The sequence below is a fragment of the Mesoplodon mirus genome (assembly GCF_964341445.2).
Source record: "Mesoplodon mirus genome assembly, chromosome: 3".
Classification (NCBI taxonomy): Eukaryota; Metazoa; Chordata; class Mammalia; order Artiodactyla; family Ziphiidae; genus Mesoplodon; species Mesoplodon mirus.
This window is the reverse complement of record NC_138978.1, coordinates 158,124,551-158,143,878: the sequence shown is the minus strand read 5'-3', so window position 1 is coordinate 158,143,878 and position 19,328 is coordinate 158,124,551. Positions and strand designations below refer to the sequence as shown.

At 39.4% G+C, this 19,328-nt stretch overlaps 1 protein-coding gene across 1 annotated transcript in view; it reads right to left on the bottom strand.

Moving 5' to 3' along the window:
• Nucleotides 1–10,173, bottom strand: part of NIBAN1 (niban apoptosis regulator 1) — a 160,322-nt gene extending 150,149 nt beyond the window's left edge. The window contains exon 1 of the mRNA XM_082613765.1: nucleotides 10,018–10,173. Coding sequence (XP_082469891.1) covers nucleotides 10,018–10,072 — 55 coding nt within the window. The 5' untranslated portion in view covers nucleotides 10,073–10,173. The remainder of the gene's footprint in view (nucleotides 1–10,017) is intronic.
• Nucleotides 10,174–19,328: the final 9,155 nt, after the last annotated feature.

The following is a 19,328-nucleotide window of genomic DNA, read 5'->3' as shown; positions in this document are numbered from 1 at the left end:
CTCTTCATTTTCTTTGTTCTCTATTTCCTAGGACTTCTGTGAGTCAGATATTGAAATTTTGGGATTAACCCTTGAATTTTTTTTTATTATTGCCTCTTCTATTTTCCATATTTAGATCTTTTTGTTCTATTTTCTCCAAGATTTTCTCAACTTTGTTTTCCAGAAAACGATTGGATTTTTAAAATTCTTGATCATTAGATTTTTAATTTCCAAGAGATATTTCTTATTCTATTATTGTCATTTCTTCATTGCATCCTGAACTTGTTTTCCAAACTCAATACATGTCTTATTTTTTAGGATATTCACTATAGTTAAAATTTTTTTCTCCTTTCATTCATTTATTAAGCAAATATTTATTGGTAACAAACCATATACCAAACACTGATCTCTCAAAACAAAGACCCTGCTCTCGTGGAGGTGAAAGTGCTGATAGGCAGGCAATAAAAAACTAACAGATAAGTATATTTTATGTCTGTTAGTAATAAGTGCTATGAGGAATCCCCTCCATCAAAAACCTTTCCCTCTTGCTCACTACATTCCACCCATACCACCCTTTCTTCAATTCCTTCAGGTTCCTTCTCCTCTTCCCTTTCTATACACTGTTCTCTCTACTCAAAATATTCTTCCCCATCCTCCTGAGCACTATATCTTAAGTATATCTCATCTCCTTGCTCTATCACTACCATCCGTTTTCTGTCTCAATACCCTTTTTACTCCGTTCGTAACATTTATCAAAACTCGTAATGTTGCTTACTTACCATTTAATAGCCATTCATGCTTCTCCCTTGCCAAGTGAGCCTTATTTTGTTCAGGTGTCCCTATAGCCATGTGCTTCAGTGAGGATAGGGCCCAGCCCCAGGCAGGGGTGAATCTGGATTAGTCTAACCAAATCATGATAATTCCATACTCTTGCCAGTAATAACTTAGGAAGGAATGTGTGACCCTGTTCTCATCAGTGGGATATAAAGGCAAGTCTGCTTGTAAGGCATCTGGAGAAGGTTTGTTCTTATAAAGAGACTCACAGAATAGATAGTCCTCTTCTCGGCCTCTGGAACATTGCTTTACTTAAGAACGTGATATCTTTTGCTACTCTAGTCATCTTTCAACCATAGGAGAGCTAGCCCACAGAAAGCAGAAAGATAGAAATAAGCTGACCTTTGATGATATCGCTGAGCCACTAAATTAGTCCTACCTTCATGTTTCTTCATGTTCCCATGAGCTCTACTTGAGAAATCTACTAGAGCTTCAAACACCAATGAGACATCAACATAAGGACTGATGTATTCAGTAATACTTACTTGGAAAACAAAGATTAAATGAGAAAAAAAGAACATAACATAATGGTTATATGCCCTGACAAAGTAAAATCATAAAATAAAATTGGGGGAGAATTGGGATAGCATATACAAAAATTTTGTTACTAATTCTTAAATCAGCTTGTTCAACAGTTTTCTACAATCATAATTGATGGTGGTAGTATATTCTCTGAAATAGTTGTATATATTAAGTGGGATAACATAGATAACAATTTGAGGATAGTTAATTCTACCGTCTATTGTGCCTTTGAGAACCAAGAAAAAGGAGATAAAAATATAATGTAGGAGATATACCTTTTTTTTCACAGTTCTGTCCACTAAAAAGGTCCAGAAACAATGGCCAACCCAGTCATAGCAATGAGCCTCTCTAGGCCCGAACTGTCTTCTTGAATACCATTTTCCAGTAAAAGAAACCAGGGATTCTTATAGATATTGCTTATTCCAAGTATGGAATAGGAAATAAATGTGATGAACCAAGAACATCTTGACCTACTAGAAGGCAAGGAAGCTATCAAATACTACTAGGGTAATTTCAAAAGGACTCAGGAGCCAACTTGAAGAGGCTTTCATTGCCAGTGAGGGGAAATTCGGGCTTCAACAAGGATAAGACTTACAGTGGAATTCGTAAGTTTACAATGATGTTTTTTAAATTAATTGATCACCTTCAGGGGATGACAGGAAACCAACAAATCATCTTGAAAACTGGTAAATAAAATGAAAGGGTAAAGTTTTTATCCTGCCTTTCCTATATGAACTATCATATGAGGCAAATAGTAAATTTGCCAAATAGTAAATAAGGAAAGTATCACTCTATAAAGCTATTCCAGCTAATAAGTGAAAACAAACTGACATAATTAGAATATCACCATTCTTCAATCCCAGTGAATTAATGGGTCCTGGCAATGAGCATCAGTAACCGCTAACATCACAAAAAGAGACAACCAAATGTTAGGTGCCTCCAAATGAAGAACACAGCACCACCTATAGCCTTGACAAAAGTATTAATCCTCAGTCTGATCACATCTCACTATCTCTCTGTCGATCTGTAGAAAATACAGGAGAAATGCGTGGAACTGCACCATGAACAAATTCCAGACTGTGGAAAACCTTACATGTCCAATAGCCCAGATCTGTCAACAGATCATTTGCAAGTAAAAGTCAGAGACGTAAGGGAAACCTGTAGATTAAAAAAAACTTAAAAAGATATTTTTATAATGGGCAAGGCTAAACTATAGTGTTTAAAAATGCATTGTTGGGTGATAAAACTATAGGAAATATAAGAACGTCATAACTATAAAATCCAGGATGAGTAATGCGGTCATCTGTTACATTGGCAGCCCCGAACGAACCACAGCTCATGGTATTCATGACTTTGTGGAGTCCCCTCCTCTTGCATCTGAACTGGCCCTGAGACTTGCTTTAACAAATAGAATGTGGCAGAGTAATACTGTGCTGTCCTAAGGCTAAGCCATAAGAAGCTCTGGCAACTTCTAGAAGCTTTTGCATTCTTGCAAACCCTAAACTAACATTTTAAAAGTTCAGGACCCTACTGGAAAGACCATGTAGAAAGTCCACCTGGAGAGACAGCTTACCCAAGTTCAGACCAGCCACCAGCCAATCTGCCAGCTGAACGGACTCACAGGACTGACTACTAGGAAATAAGTAGAATCACCCAGTGGAATCCGAGGCAGATAGCAGAACTGCGAGGAAATAAATAGTTCTTTTAGGAGCCAGTATCTTCAGGGGTAGTTTTTTTTGGAGAGACAAAGGGGTCTCAGATTGGAATGGGGTACATGGAGGCTTCTGGGATGGCTTTCCATTTCTTGACCTGGGTGGTGGCTACAGGCCATTTGCCTTGTAATGATGCACTAAGCTATGCATTTGTTTTGCATGGTTTTGAAGCCTATGTTTTATTTTTAAATAAAAGAAAAAAAATCCACATGATTTGGCATAGAAACTTTTACTCTTTTTCCAAAATTCCTTCAGACTATGGACTTTTTAAAAAGCACTTCAAGCTTCCTAGTAAAAAACTTTTGATTTATTCTGTTCCTATCTACAGCAATATCCAAACAACATCAAGCATAGAAGTATAAACTTCTTTGGGTCTTAGACCTTGCAATTTGCAAAACTGAATTAATTTCTTTCATATATCTAGATCTTTTCTTCTCTCCTGTGAGAAAAAACATGTAGTACCAAAAAAAAAAGAGGCACTTTTATAAGCTGGCCTGCAATTTCTCATTGGCAGCAACTTGCTAGTCTCTTTTTAAAATGAATTTTCCAGTTTCAAAGGAGAAAATCTGTATTGCATTTGGGACTGTGTGTGTGTGTGTTTTAGTTTGGAACTGTTAGAATTTCAGCCCTCATGTCCTATGTTTTACTAAAGTGCCTTTAACAGACTGTGGCAGATGAATTGTGCTCTTTTATTCTTTTGTCTTCCTTTTCATTATTATCCTCACCTCTGACTTCATTTTCCATTTCACAAGGCAAACTGCTGTTTGTACCTTTTTTCTTAAAATGGTGTTAGTTAGCTTTCTGATTAGGAGATTAAAACTCACTGTCATAATGCACGTTGCATATTTTGTAAAACTTTCACAGGACATTTATTTTAATTAAATTAGAAACTACTGTCACAAATTGTGCTCCTCCTGTTGCACTTCTTACCTGGGAACCCAGTTCAGATCTTTCCAGAGAACAACAGAGTAAAACCATAATCAGTTCAGTAGTCCACAGCAAAAATAAATAAAAATCACTATTGTCATTCTAGGAGTTACTATTACTAAAGCACCCGTGATGAAGTGATCCTCTTGTAGCCAATGTCCATAGGCAAAAAAAAAAAAGTGTTTCATCAAAATCAGATCTTGATTTAGCACCTGACTCTGTGCGTTCATCAAAACATGAATTGGGACCAAAGAGGGAAGATCACTCTTTCTTCCAAAAGCACGGGAGAAAATATTGATTTGTCTCAGCCTAGGGTCTTTATTTTTGATGAATCTAAGAACCTCAATTCACATTAAATTCCCAAAGTCTTGACTTCCATTCGCAAAGACTAAAGGTAGTAGAAAGTAATCATTGCCACCCGAAATTCCTAATCTGCAATAGTTTTCCTAATGCAAAACTCCTGCCAGCTTCATTAGTAGATTGTCATTTTTTAAATTAAAACATAATGGGATCAATATACCTTTGTGCATTATTTACACAGGGCCCTCTCCTTCTTCTTTTCTCCCGTCCCTGCTCTTCCCACCTGAGGCACTGCAATTCCTCACTTCTTAGGAGAACCCATTTATTTCTACAAATTAGGAACTGAGACAAATACTAATGGGATAATTCTTACCCACTTCCTCCTTTCTTTGGATTAATTTTTCTTGAGGGGGACCTAGTAAGGCAGCACTTAGTGTACTGGCTAGAATGCTTTGGGCCATAAATAACAGAAGAAAATTATATTAGTTAGGATAAGTTTGTGGATAACAGTAATCGCACAGGTAACACTAGCTTAAGTAAGATAGAAGTTTATTTCTCCCTTATTATGGTCCAGAGGTAAGTAGTCCAAAGCTGGTATGTAAGTTCTACTACATTAAGTCCTCAGGAACCTAGGCTCCTTTGTCCACTTATTCCACTTTGCATGAATTCCTTCTGAAAGGACAAGCCATAGTCCAAGATGGCTGCTCCAGTCACATTCGCAATCTAGCCAGCAGTATGGAGGACAGGACAAAGAAAGGCACACCCTTTCCCTTTAAGGTCACTTTCTGGGGACTGCATACAGCACTTCTACCTACATCCCATTAGCCAAAACTCAGTTACATGACCCTATCTAGTTGCAAAGGAGACTGGGAAATATCTTTATTCTAGGAGTTCGTGTGGCCAGCTAACATTTGGAGGTTCTATTATTTTAAAAAGCAAGAGAGAATTATACTAGGCGATAACTAGAAGTCTCTACCAGCCCAACTCAAAGAGGACTTAGTATCTATCATAACAAGAAGTACTCAAGAGTAGGGCAGGCAATCAGCAAGGTTTGTTGGGCTCCAGCTTCTCCTCTCGGAGACTGCCTCAGCCTGGCACTGCTCCAGGTGTTGCCTATGTCTTAAGCTAGTGCCTCTCCTGCTCAACAAGATAAAAACAGCAGTTCCAGGCATCACATTTCAGATGCAACAAAATCCAAAAGAAGGAGAGAAAGAATACATCTCTTCCCTTTGTCTTCTTTTGAAAAGGGAAGAAAGTTTTCTTAGAAGCAGCCTGCAAAGTTCCCTTCAAGGTTCAATGGACAGGGACTTCCCTGTTGGCGCAGTGGTTAAGAATCCACCTGCCAATGCAGGGGACACAGGTTCGATCCCTTGTCCAGGAAGATCCTACGTGCCGCAGAGCAACTAAGCCCGTGTGCCACAACTACTGAAGCCCGCGCGCCTAGAGCCCATGCTCCACAACGAGAAGCCACTGCAATGAGAAGCCCACGCACCACAACGCAACTAGAGAAAAGCTCACATGCAGCAACAAAGACCCAATGCAGCCAAAAAAAAAAAAAAAACGTCAGTGGCCAGATTTCATCACAATCCCATGCCTTGTATACAGCTGACCCTTGAACATCAGGGGGGATGGGTGTGAGGGGCGCCCACCCTCTGCACAGTTGGCCCTCCATATATGCGTTCCTCAGTAACTGCAGTTCCTCCACATGCCCAGATTCAACCAACTGTGGATCATATAGTACTGCAGAATTTACTACTGAAAAAACCCTGCATATAAGTGGACCCATGCAGTTCAAATCCATGTTGTTCAAGGGTCAACTGCAATCACTGACAAGAACACACCACCATGATAGGCATGGACCAACCCGCACCCATCTCTCAGAAGCCATAAGTGGGGCCAGCCTCTCTGAAACAGAGGGCTGCCCTAACAAGATTGGGGCTCTGTTATGAAAGAGGAATGGGGAAAGGATGCTGGGTTGGCATCTAATAGTGTCTACCACACTCTGTATCCTAAAATTCCATTACAATATACAGTTGACCCTTGAACAACATATGGTTTTGAACTCCGTGGGTCCACTTACTTTTTTTCAATAGTAAGTACTACAGCACTACATGATCCACAGTTGGTTGAATCCGTGGATGTGGATCCACGGATAGAAAGGAACCGCAGTTATGGAGGGCCTACTATAAGTTATACACAGATTTTCGACAGTACAGAGGGTCAGCACCCCTAACCCCCATATTGTTCAAGGGTCAACTGTACTTTTACTAGAGATAAATTGAACTCTGAGATTACATCAGACCAGTTCTTTTGCCCATCTCCTACCAATAAATTACAGCTGAAGAACAAGCAAATGTGTGGACTAATAACTACGCACCTAGGTTGAGTAGACTGCACCTATCTTCCATTCACCTGGTCTAGGGAGACCACTCCAGACACTATAATCAGCATAAATTTCACATACAGCCACCTAAGTTAACCCTTATGGTATAAATATGAGAAAATTCCTCTGAGAGAAATACATGTTGTTTTTAAGCTGAAACTCATTTCTTACTTTATAAGCATCAGATCACTGATGAGTATTTCAGAGGAAGCTGCTTTACAGGTTAGGTGTGGCTGACAATGCGATAGTAAGTCTAGGAGAAGAACAGTTTTCCTGACTGCTATTTGCTGCTACCAGGCCTACAGGTGTCCTCCAGCTTCCCCCAGCCCACCCCCAAGAACCCAAGTATCCCTCAGTTCTCAGCCGCGGCGTTGATTTTCCAGTACTTTTCCGGCCCTCCACAGGACATATGTGAGAGAGTTTTCAAGTCTGTTTTCTTTTGATTCATCAAAAATTCAATGGTAATTTTTTAAAGGAAATAAAATTATTGCTTTAACAGGAAAACACTGTGCTTTTTGAAGCTGTAGTTCACTTTTAGGCATACCAAAAGTTTAAAAGGAAAAAAACACAGGGCAGAAAAAGAGAAAAGTGCCCTAAATTGACCACTGATGCCCGGATTTTATGAACTTTCTTTCTCATTAAAGCAAGACCCTTTTAGGTCACTGCTAAAAGCATTCCTGACGGCTAACAGATGACACTACCCATGTGATTACAAGCTGGTCTTAGTATTGTTTATTAATAGCAACATCTCATCAAGGGAAGTTACTGAAAGACTTATAGACACATCCCCAAAATGTATTCTGTTGTTAAGAAACATGAGCGTGGTACTAATTTTCAAAACTAACATCTTTAGAAATGAAGTAACTCCTTTAACACTTCTGATGCCCCTTTACCTAGAGATTTACCAAATCTTAAGAAATAACGTACTTTCAAAATATCCATGGGACAAAGATCACTATTAACACAAAGTTTTGAGGCACACAAACCAAGTGACAGCTGTTAAATGATTTGGCCAAAAGTAAGTGCTGATACAGAATCATTAGCCTACTAGAAATACTGCTGCTCATAACACGTACAAGATTAAGTTAGCAAAATTCACTCCAAATGTATTGACTAGTTATTCTCCATGTTGGCAAAGTTTATAAAGCTTGAAAGAAAGTTATTTTCTCAGCTACAGGAGCTTTCAAATCTATAATATTTCACTGGCAGCTACTTTATGAGAAAGGTTATAAAATCGTGCTTAAACTTTACTGTCATACTTTCAATTGTTCTGCTTACAATTAAATCAAAGCTTGAGAATATTTGTGGGCTAACGGATGGGCAAAGCAGTGAAGACAGGGTTATGGTTTTTTTCAGGGATCTGGGGCTTCAAAACCATCAGGAAATCACAGCCTCATGAACTTCTTTTGCTCATGCACTAACAATTCACACCACCATGCATTTTTCCAGTGCTCTTTTCTCTTTTTGGCAAGACTAGTATTCTCAAATGAGGCAACTTCTCATTTTCTCTGGAGGTATTCTAACTTTAACTCTTCTCTTCCCTCCACGCCTACATACCTTGAAAGTGCCCTCCCAAACAAATAATGAGGAGATATAACTGAACAAGACTAGAGGATATAATGACTGTCACACAATCTGCTCATAGTTTTATGCATTCGGAATGCATTTATTACAAGTCCTTACTGTGTACTAGATAGCTCATATTTTTGTATGTCATAATTTAATTTCAGAATGAAAAAGGTAACACATTTTCTTATCACATGAGTACAATGCTTGCATCAGCAGCAACATCCATGATAACCATGAAGCAAGTTAACCCCCTCACACTGCAGGACTTCCACTGATTACCGTAGAGGCCATGCTGCAACTTGATGTGTTTCTATGCTTTCTAGTGAAACAAAGTTTTATAAAATAAATGCCATAAACATATTTTGCTAATAATTAAATGCAAGCCCCTTCTCACAACGTTCTAGTACATTGTTCTTTCAGTCCCCTGCACATTGGTGTAAATAACAAGCATGTAGCCAAATTTGTAAGATTAAGGCAGACTTGGTTTAGCTCTTTTTCTAATATAAATAAATCATCCATCTTTCCCCCATTTTAAATAAACAACAGCAAAGGGATACTTGACCAAGTTTTATTCCCCGACAGTAAGGGTTGTTGATGATCTTCTACCTCTCAAAGCACCAGAGCAGAAGTCTGGAAAATCAGTTAAATTGCTCTCAAGTGCCCTAATTTGATATCCTTTTTAAATGGTTTTAAATGTTGTGGCGACTGAAAGCAAATTTGGAATAAGGACACTAAGTAAATGCTTTCCTCTTAGGAAATGGTTCAGGGGCCAGAAAGAGGTACCAGAAAGAACTTTTTTTTTTTTTTTGCAGAATTAGGGTAAAGCCAGAAAAACACTAAATTCACAAGATAACCAACTGTTAGGTAGTGGTTGTCGGCAAGGTTTGCGGGGGAGGGAAGAGAAAGAGGCCAATTACACCCAGGAGATAAAGAATCATGATTTCCTGCAGTTTCAGCTCAGTTTGGGTTTTGTTTTCTTCTGCCTCACACTCTTTACTGTATCACTATATCCCAGAAAGGATCTCGAATGAGTTTCTCCCCATAAACAACTTTAGCAACTGTTACCCAATATGCCAGTGTTCCTCTTTCGGTTTCCCCCAACCTCTCACCCCCGGGAAGAGAAGGGAACCGCACAACCTGGGGGCCTGATACATTGTCCTTTCTGCCTCTGATGAAATCATCCCACAAGTGACACTATGAAGCTCAAGTAAAGCTGTGGCTGACGCTGCGTCTTACAAAACCAGGCCAGGGAAATTCTGCCTTATATGCCGGGAATCCCCAGGGGAATCTCTTGAAGCGAGGGGACATCCCCACTGTTCTCTCTGCGGCAAGTTCAGAAAGAGCTCAGAACTGAGTCCAATGCCAGGTACAGGACGGCGCGGTGTTGCTGGGCCGCGGGCGGGGTGTGCAGAACAGACACCGAGGCGGCCCGAGTGGAGGGAGCTGGGTGGTCCTCCTCTCCACAACCTGCACCTGCGTCTCCCAACCGCCCGGCGGCGCTTCCCTAAGCACCCCCAGCCCCTTCGCCCTGGCTGCCCCGCACCCCACCCGGGCCAGGGCGCGCGGGCCGAGCTGCCGTCCGGTTGCGGGAACCCTGGCTGAGCGTCCCGTGCGCCCCTGTCATCCCCGCGCACGCCGGTGGAGAGCGGGCCGTGGCGGGCCGTGGCGGGCAGGGGCGCTGCGGACGCCGCTCGGGTCGCCCCCTCTGGGACCAGTACCCGGGGGCCCAGCCTGGCCCAAGGCTCCGGGCGGACGGGCGTCGCGCTCCCGGGAAGCCCACGGCGGGCGTACCTCGGATGTAGGCGCACTTGCCCTCGTCCAGCTGACTGGAGGCCGAGCCGCCCATGGCGACGGTGCGGGAGAACGCTGAACGCCGCGGCTGCCTGACCCGGGCGGGAGGGACTGATACTCCCGTCGGCGCCCGCTGCCCGCTCCTGGAAGTTGATGCGACGGAGATCTGAGCTGCAATTAAAGGGCAAACTTCCTCCAAGAGGCGCGGCCTTCTGGGGCGCCTCCTCCGGGTCCGCACCCTCTGAGGATCTGTGGGCTGGCCCGGGGCTGTCTTCCCGCCTTCGTTTCACTGGGGAGCTCCGAGGGGATGTCTGGTCTGGAAGGACTACTTCCCGCTTCTTCTCTTCGCTGGCTTCTTATTTTCACCTTGGGGTAAGAGGACAATTTCCCTAGCGACTGGAAACCTCTGTGAGCTGGAACCTTCCCCCTCACATCTCACAAGGCGGAGTTCCAGAGCTCCTTGCTTTGCACGCCCTCCTCTCTGGTACGGAAGCAACAGTTCTTCTCAAGCGTTATAACCTAAGAACTTGTTAGAAAAATCTCGGCACCCTTCCTCTCTCTACCGCCACACCCCCCCCACCCCCCCCCCACACACCGCCCCAATTAGAAACTCTGGCAGTGGAGCCCAGCAATCTGTTTTCACAGGCACTCCAGGTAATTCTGATGCCTGTTGACGTTTGAGAACCAGTGGTAAACTGTCCCTTCCTGCAGCCAAGAGGTTGGACCAAGGAGGGAGTGGAGGATGAAGGGAAAAAAAGAGAGAAATAGAAAAAGCTAGGGAGAACCGAAGGCTGGGCGTTGATCAGAGTCTGCTCTTAACATCTTTAGGTTCGGTTCCTCCCCTCCGCAAACTAGAAATAGTTCATTAGAAAGTGCACTTGTTCTTTTCCCACAGCCACTGTTTAGCTTGGCAGCTTCTCCCAGACAAGAACCAGCTTGGTAGAAGGGTCACCACTCATTTCTTCCTATTCTTAGCAGTCAGATTTTAGTGATTCCTGTTGACTTAACCTCCAAAGTCAAATGGTCTGTTCACACAAGAACCAGGCATGTGGAGGACTTTGAAGGCTTTTCCCTCCAAGGTTATCTAGCATTTTAGCACAAAGATTTCTCATGCCTCACACCCAGTTTCTCACACCTTACGTTCCAATCCATCAGCAAATCCTTTCAAATCTACTTTCAAAATACATCCAATATCCAACCATTTCTCATCCCCTCCACTGCTATCAACCCCATCATTTCTCACCTGGATGATTACAATAGCCTCCTAACTGGTCTCCCTCCTTCAGAGAAAAAACCACAAAGTCTATCACAGACACTCAGCAGGACTTCCTCTCTGCCCTCATCTACCACACACTCTCCCTCCCCCTTGCTCTCTCTACTCCAGCCCTACTGGCCTTTTTGCCTCTTCTAGGACACACCAAGCTGAGGGCCTTTTTTGCACATGTTCTTTCTTCACCTAGATTTCTCCTCCCTCAGGTAATTCACATGGCTTACTCTCCAATTCTCTCACTTCATTCATAGCTCTTCTTAAATGCTAACACCTCCGAGAGGCTTTTCTTAACCCCCTATTTAAACATCAGCCTTCATCTCTCTGCCTCTTACCCTTTCTTATTTCTATTCATATCACCTAGCATCATCTGACATATATTTCACTGTCTGTCTCTCCCCACTGAGATGGAAACTCCATGAGGTCAGGGATTGTCTTTGTTGATACTGTTGTTTCTTGGGGTTTTAAAAAAATTATTTGTTTTCTTTATTATTATTATTTTTTTCTTTAAGGGCAGGGATTTTTATGTTCTCTGATATATCTTAAATGCCTACTTAGAACAACACCTAGCACATAGTAGGTGCTCAGTGGATAGCTATTGAATAAGTGAATGCGTGAAATATAAAATATAAGAATCTGCACTCAATGAAAGCTGTGATCTCAGTGGATAATCAGCATTTCCAGATAACTATTCAATGATTTAAACAATTCAATGTTCAACTCTTTTCTCAATATTCTAGTTGGCTCTATTAAGTATATTTTCTCAGAGTAATAATTCCTTTCATTATATAAATTGTTATAATTATGCCTCAGAATACTGTTATTGTTATTAAAGAAAACTAGTCTGGATCTCCTGCCAGAGTACAATTTAAGCTTGTCTTAGCTCTTTAGCTCTTATTTGGGAATACACTGAGAAAAGACTGATGACACTGATCTATCATTCTGTGCTCATTTGTAACATTCACAGAATGGACAAGGTACAAGGAAGGACTTTGTATGGTGTACTTATTAACAAGCTTTGTAACCAGACAGTTCCAGCTTGGAATCCTAACCTGATAGATAACTTAATAGCCATGTGACCTGGTCAAGTTTCTTAACTTACCTGTCTTAGTCTCCTTATCTGTTAAATGGAGCTAATAACACTTACCTCATAGTACAGTCAAAATTAAATTTGATTGGGTCTGTGAAGCACTTAACATATTCCGAGGAACATAATAAGTGTTCAGTAAATGGAAACTAGGATTGTTATTATCAGTAAGGACAAAGTGGTCAAAGAGGCAGTTTTCTAGAGAAAGTGTATTTTAATTGGACCTTGAAAATCACTGATGTTACATTAAGCAAGAAATTCTGCTCCCCTTTTTCCCCAAATAAAACTCTTTTTCCCCAATCGGTTTACAGGAAAAACTAAGGAATTCATTATTTTAGTCATAGTATTTAATATTTGCAAATCCTATGTGGGAATCATTTTATTAATCACACACTAAAATGAGTCTCCAAGCAGTTCAATAACTTTATGAACCAGATTCAACTTCATATGATTCAAATCAGCTAGTTTAGAAAATTTCCTTTGCAATGTTAGTTTTTGTATTGCATCAGTGTTTTTGGTCTTAAAATACTCTTGAGACCATTTCTTTCAGGTAAGTTTCACATACTAAAATGATTACCTTTTTTTAACATCTTTATTGAGATATAATTTGCCCATTTAAATTACCTTTTTTTTAAAGGAACAAACTAGTTTAATAGACATTTAGCACATTGAAAATGTGACTGTGTCTTGGGATTCCCTTGCATGTCATAGAACTTTGAACCCCTTGTTTGCCATGTTCTCATTTGAGTTACTGACATCTGTCTATTTGGGAATTTAACTGCCTACAGAGCAGGGACAAGCTCAAACTGTGCATTTCCCCAAGTACCTTGTACTTCCCTGTAATATCGGAGTATAAACTCTGTAATGACTTGATTGACTGGTAAGTATAAACAGTAGGTCACATCAGCTGTCTAATTTAATCTTCACAAAAACCCACTGAGGTAGGCACTATTATTATCACCATTTTACAGGTGAGGAAACCAAGATTAAGAAGTTTAAGGAATTTATCGAGGTCACCCGTCACCTGGGCTTACCTGACTCCAGAGTTCATCCTCTTAACCACGATACTGCTTCTTCTATTTTGAATCTTGCTTTTGTTTATTTACATAAGTAACCAGGTTTTACTATAGAAAAATTAGACACTACTGATAAACAAAAAGAAAAAAGCTGGAAAATTCACCCAAATCCCAACATCAATATCTTTAGATAACCCCAATCACCAGTTTGATGTAGATTCCTACAAATTTACATACAAATGTATATGCAATTATAATTTATAACTATATATACATTCATTTATAATTACTTGTTTATCAAAATGAAATGATGTTCTATATGTATTCTGTAATCTGTATCATAATTTTTCATCTGGAATATTTCCATCTAAATATTTAGATATAGGTCCATGATAGTTCATTGTATAAATGTAAATTAATTCACCTATCTACGAGCAATGGATGCATACCTATTTCCCTACTCCTCAATCACATTGGACATTGGCATATCTTTTATTATTATTATTATTTTCATTATCCCATTTAATATTTGGCAATTTGGGGAGTTGAAATTGGTATAATGTTCTATTTAATTTTGAAATTCTTAACAAGAAGGTTAATTATTTTTTCCATGGATTTTCTGGCCATATGTGTTCCTTTCTGAATTGGCTATTGTTATACTTTTCCATTTTCCTATTGATTTCTTTTTTTTTTCCTTCATTAGTTATTTATGTGATCATTTTTATAATATCTTACAATATCTGATTGGCATTTAACAATTGAAAACAATACTACATTTATAGTAAATGTCTACAAATAAGATCAAAGGTCAGAGACTATAATCACTCTTGCATATACCTTTGACAACCACAACCCTCCTATCGTACTTGCTTCACAAAACCGCAGCCATGGCTAAAGAAACCCTTCACCTACTCTGCACCTAAACTCATGCAACTGAACATGGCTGGAGAACATCCACACTCATAGTTCATGACCATGAACTTCAGGTGAGCCATTCATTCAGTATAGCAATCATACCATATTTCCCTAATCTCTTCCTTTGCCTAGTCTTTCAGATGATTATTTCACATCCTCTCTCTTTCAACCAACCAGTACCTTCTCTCTCATCCTCACTTTTAGCTGTTTAGCTGTTTTTGACCTTGCTTCCTACTTTCCTATTGAGAAAACTGAGGCAATAAGAATCAGCATCAAAACCCACATACTCTGCCTTCCCATTTGCTGCTAAAGACAAGTACCTACGCACCACTGTGCAGTCAATCTAGTCTCTAATTTCCATTCCCTCTCACCTAATCAATGACATTGCTACAGTAATTTCTTATTACAGTGATTTCTTATTCTTACTGATTTGTAAGAGCTTTATATATATTAAAGACATTTACCTGTTTAACACACACTGCAAATTAAACACATTTGGCTTATTAAAACATATTTCCTTATGTTCTTTACTGAATAATCTTCTTTGAAGATTGTGCTAAACATAGGCAAATTATAAAATCAATTTGTCTCTGACCCTCTCCCACCTTTACTTAACACTCTCTTCCCCTCTCCTCTTTGTACAATTTCTAAAGAAGGCCTAATCTTAATATCTGTTATAGGATGTTGTACAAAATAGGGTTAACTATTGAAAGTCATTTTATGAACTGTTTTTGTTTTTTTTTAAATGAAGCTCCTTCACTTACTAACAAGATTGTTGCAATACTCTAATACGTTCTGTCTTTTTCAGGGGTATAAGCTTTAGAAATCCTCATTCTGATACTGACTTGCCACATGACTTGGGGAAATAAAGTTTGTAAGCTTTATATTTCTTTTCTTCAAATTGGGTATCTGAAAATTAAATGAGATCATATATGTAATGCACTTATTACATATGAATATGTCTAGCACATATTTAGCACTCTCTAAACGCTAGCATGGTAAGAGGTAATAAATGAAAAGGTGTTTTACTGTTTGGTTATTATTTGCTTTTATTAACATATCAATGTTAGCTCTTTTTACTCTTGTTCTTATTATAGTACCTTTAATTTGTGACCAGCAAATCATACTTTCCAGGAGGCAGGACATTAGGATCAATTTTGAAAGGGAAAAGATGTGCCCATTATGTTTTAATTGTATATTTGAAAGACACAAAAATCTGTTTTTGTAAACAAACTGTAGAAAATTAACTGGATAAAATCTTTTCTAGAAAGAATATGTAGAAGATGGAATCCAACTTCTTCTCATCAGTGATTCCTGAGGGGAAGTTTCAGAAGCTCCAAGGATGTGTGGAATTTTTATTAGAAAAATATTTTTTTAATTGAGAAACATTACTTTTGCTCAACCTACTTTTCAAATATGAATCATCACAATTTTATGTAGACCTCCAGCATTGTGCAAGACCTTAGACATAGAGTAGAAGTCAAAAGTATTTTAACAGAAACCGATAAAGGCTTAAAACTAAGGATGACAAACTCTAGACCCAGTGGGGCAGTTAGATGTGTATGGACCAATCTTCAAATCTGACAAAGACCAAAAGTGACCAAGGCCACAAGCGAGATGCTGGTGGCCTCGAGTCCCTATGCACAGTTCCAGCCAAGCTGCTTCCACCTCGTGAAGATAGGTTTTGTGATGGGTTGCACCGCGGGCATGGCGGCGGGGGCGCTCTTCAGCATCTTTTCCTGTCTCAGGATCGGAATACGGGGTCGGGGTTTAATGGGCGGTGTCAGGAAAACCATGATGCAGAGCGGCAGCACCTTTGGCACATTCATGGCCATCGGGATGGACATCTGATGCTAATCAGGGCAGTGGTTGCCCACTACATCCACCCCCTCACATCAGTCCCAGTCCGTGTACCATAACAAAACAAGTCTTTGATTTAAGAAAAAAATTTGACAAAGACCAGACCAGCATAGTTGCCTTTGTGAAATCTATAACCATATTATTGCCATAGATAAACAGATTATAGGGTTCTTCTGAAGGCGGGACTCTAAACTACCTTGTACTTGGACAAGTTAGTTGTTAGTTTAGTACTAGTGCACAAAGAAAAGAGTGCCACCTGCTGGACCAGCAATGATACTCCCTCCCGAGCCAGGGCTTCATGGCAAGGAAGACAGACACTCTGATCCAAATCAAATTCATATGCTTGCCTTTAAATTAGTTTAACAGACATTTGGCATTATTCAGCTATTCCTTATAAGCTTCTTTTGCTCATCTGACAAATGAATTGTTCTTCCAGAATAGATTTTTCCTGTCGAATTTATTTGGGGGGCTAATTCAATTATTTTATATTTTAAGGTTATACTTACTGTTTATAACACACAGTTTGACCTTAATTATAATCCATTTTGTAAAGCACTGTCTCTTGAATTTTTCCTCTTGCAGTCTCAGTTCACTCTTTTCTTTATAATGCAAGTCACCAATACATTAATTCCCCTAGTCATGTATCAATAGTTGTGAAAAGTAATATGCCAGGGCTCTGACTTCTATTCTGGCATGCTTGAATGGGGAGATGGGAGGAAGTATTGGCAAGGAACCCCAGGGGGATGCAGGAACAGTGGGACTGGTCCATCAAGGTGGGGATGGATATTACATCACTGATATTGTTTAGAATTTCTGTACATGATGATAAAAAAATATACAAGCTGACTTAGTTATATTATTTCTTTTCCAAGGACAGACCACTCTCTCAGCATCTTCCCAATACACTGCCAAATATTTGCACTCACAAATAGTGTGAGGAGAAGGGCAGAGATGTCCAGATTTCTATGCCTTGTGTATGAAAGAATGTATCCTTCTATATTGGCATGATTTAGTGAACCTGATTAAAACTGTCTTTATCCACACTGCCTTAAGTCCTTTTCTTATTTTGACATTGTACCAACTATCAGTTCATTTATTGATAAGTTGCAAATGATAAAGCTATCATTTTAAATACCTTAAGGTGAATCAATTTAATCAGATTACATTCTCCTAAAATTTAGCTAAGATCAGCTCACTGCATGAATAACAGTTTTGAAAGAGAAAAAGAGTAATCTAGGAGTGTGAGGACCTTTGAAACACATTTTGTTAGTTTGTTTCCAAACTGGGCCAGTCAGAATCTTGCCCAGGATTTCTCTATTGTAGCTATTGAAAAAGAACCGGTCCTTTCCCCTTGGGTTGATAAACTGGTAGGATATGAATCCTGAGCTGCTAGTGAACATTAGTTACCAGGAGAGCCCCTGATTGAAAGAGAATTCTCTGATGACATTACATTAGTTGAGTTCTGGCTTTCCCAGTTACGTGAAACAATAAATATTCCCCATTTTTGTTTAAGTAAGTTTGAATTGGATTTCTGTCTTCCTTCCCAACCAAAAGCATTTTGACCAATATATAGTGCTTTAAATATAGTGCTTGTATGCAATATTAAAACATTATATAGCTATACTATATCTCTTTATATAATTGATTAAAGCAAATATAAGTAGACTGCTTTCTATGAGTGATTTGTAGCCTGTGCCAACAAATGGCAGTTAGCACAATATATAACAATTTGCTTTTCTTTTCTTAATCATTTTTCATTCTCTACAGTTTTGAAAGTGATTTATTTTCATTCTAGACATTTGATTAATGATTGGCTCTACATATACACTAATTCTAACTCAAATTTAAAACCAGCTGGCTCAAATTTTGTCAAGAGAATTAGCAGTCCTCTGCACATCTCGACCTGAATATATACAAATTTTGTTCCTTATTAATCTCTTTTTTAAAAAATTAGATTCATAAAATTCAAAATTTTAGTTTAAGTCAAGCTGCAATTAAATTTGGAAGCATGGCAGAGTTTGGATTAAAATTAAAAAAAAAAAACTAAATCAGACTGGCAGAAAATCTGCAGCCTTAATGGCTATGTTTTACATGGTGTTATTAAAGTTATAGCCACATAAATTATGTCACTTTATCCTAGAATTCTTGGAAATTAACTATGGTAATAGTGATAATAACTTTAACTTAAAGGGAGCCCAGTGTAGACAAACTAAGCAAAATTGAGAAAACTGTTGTGAAAGTGAAGTATCAGTAGAAAATCAGCTGGAGAACAAGGATAGCATTAACCTTCTAGCTTTTCTGTTTGTTGAGACTGATGCGCTATAATCTTGATGGCAATGACTTGTCCTCCAGTGCCTAGAACAGTACCAGGCTATGGTCAGCACTCAGAAGAAGCTTGTTGAATGAATGAATGAATGAATAAATGAATGCTCTTCATGGGACTTCCCTGGTAGCCCAGTGGGTAAGACTCTGCGCTCCCAATACAGGGGGCCTGGGTTAGATCCTTGGTCGGGGAACTAGATCCCGCATGCATGCTGTAACTAAGAGTTCGCATGCCGCAACTAAGAAGTCCATGTGCCACAACGAAGATCCCGCATGCCACAACTAAGACCAGAAGCAGCCAAAATAAATAATTTTTTTAATTTTAAAAAAAGAATGTTCTTCAGTAGATACAAATCTTTGATGCAACAAGATTTTTCCTGTAATTACTGTAGGTTTTAAGACATAGTCATTGCAGACTGAGCCAGAAGGAATTTCAGGTATCCTTTTCTTCAAGCTTCCTCATCTTAATATTGAAAGAACTGAGATCAGAAGAGGTAAAGTGACTGCCCAGAACAAAGATGGGGTAATAAATCAGTTAACAAACATTTACCGAGTACCCACTACTTGATAAATATTTGGAACTGTTTCAAATAATGGGAATACAGCAGAGCATAAGACAGCCCAAGTCTCTGCCTTCAAAATAATTTATATTCCAGTGGAGAATGATGATTAACATGTCAATGAATAAATAAGATTTCAGTTCCTGATAAATGATGCTTTGAAAATACTAAAATAGAATATTGTGGTGGAGAATGACAGAGGGTGGGGAAAGACACAAGTGATTTAGTAGAGTACTCAGCACAGGACTCTCTAAGAACTCTCATGTGAGCTGAGCCCTGAATGA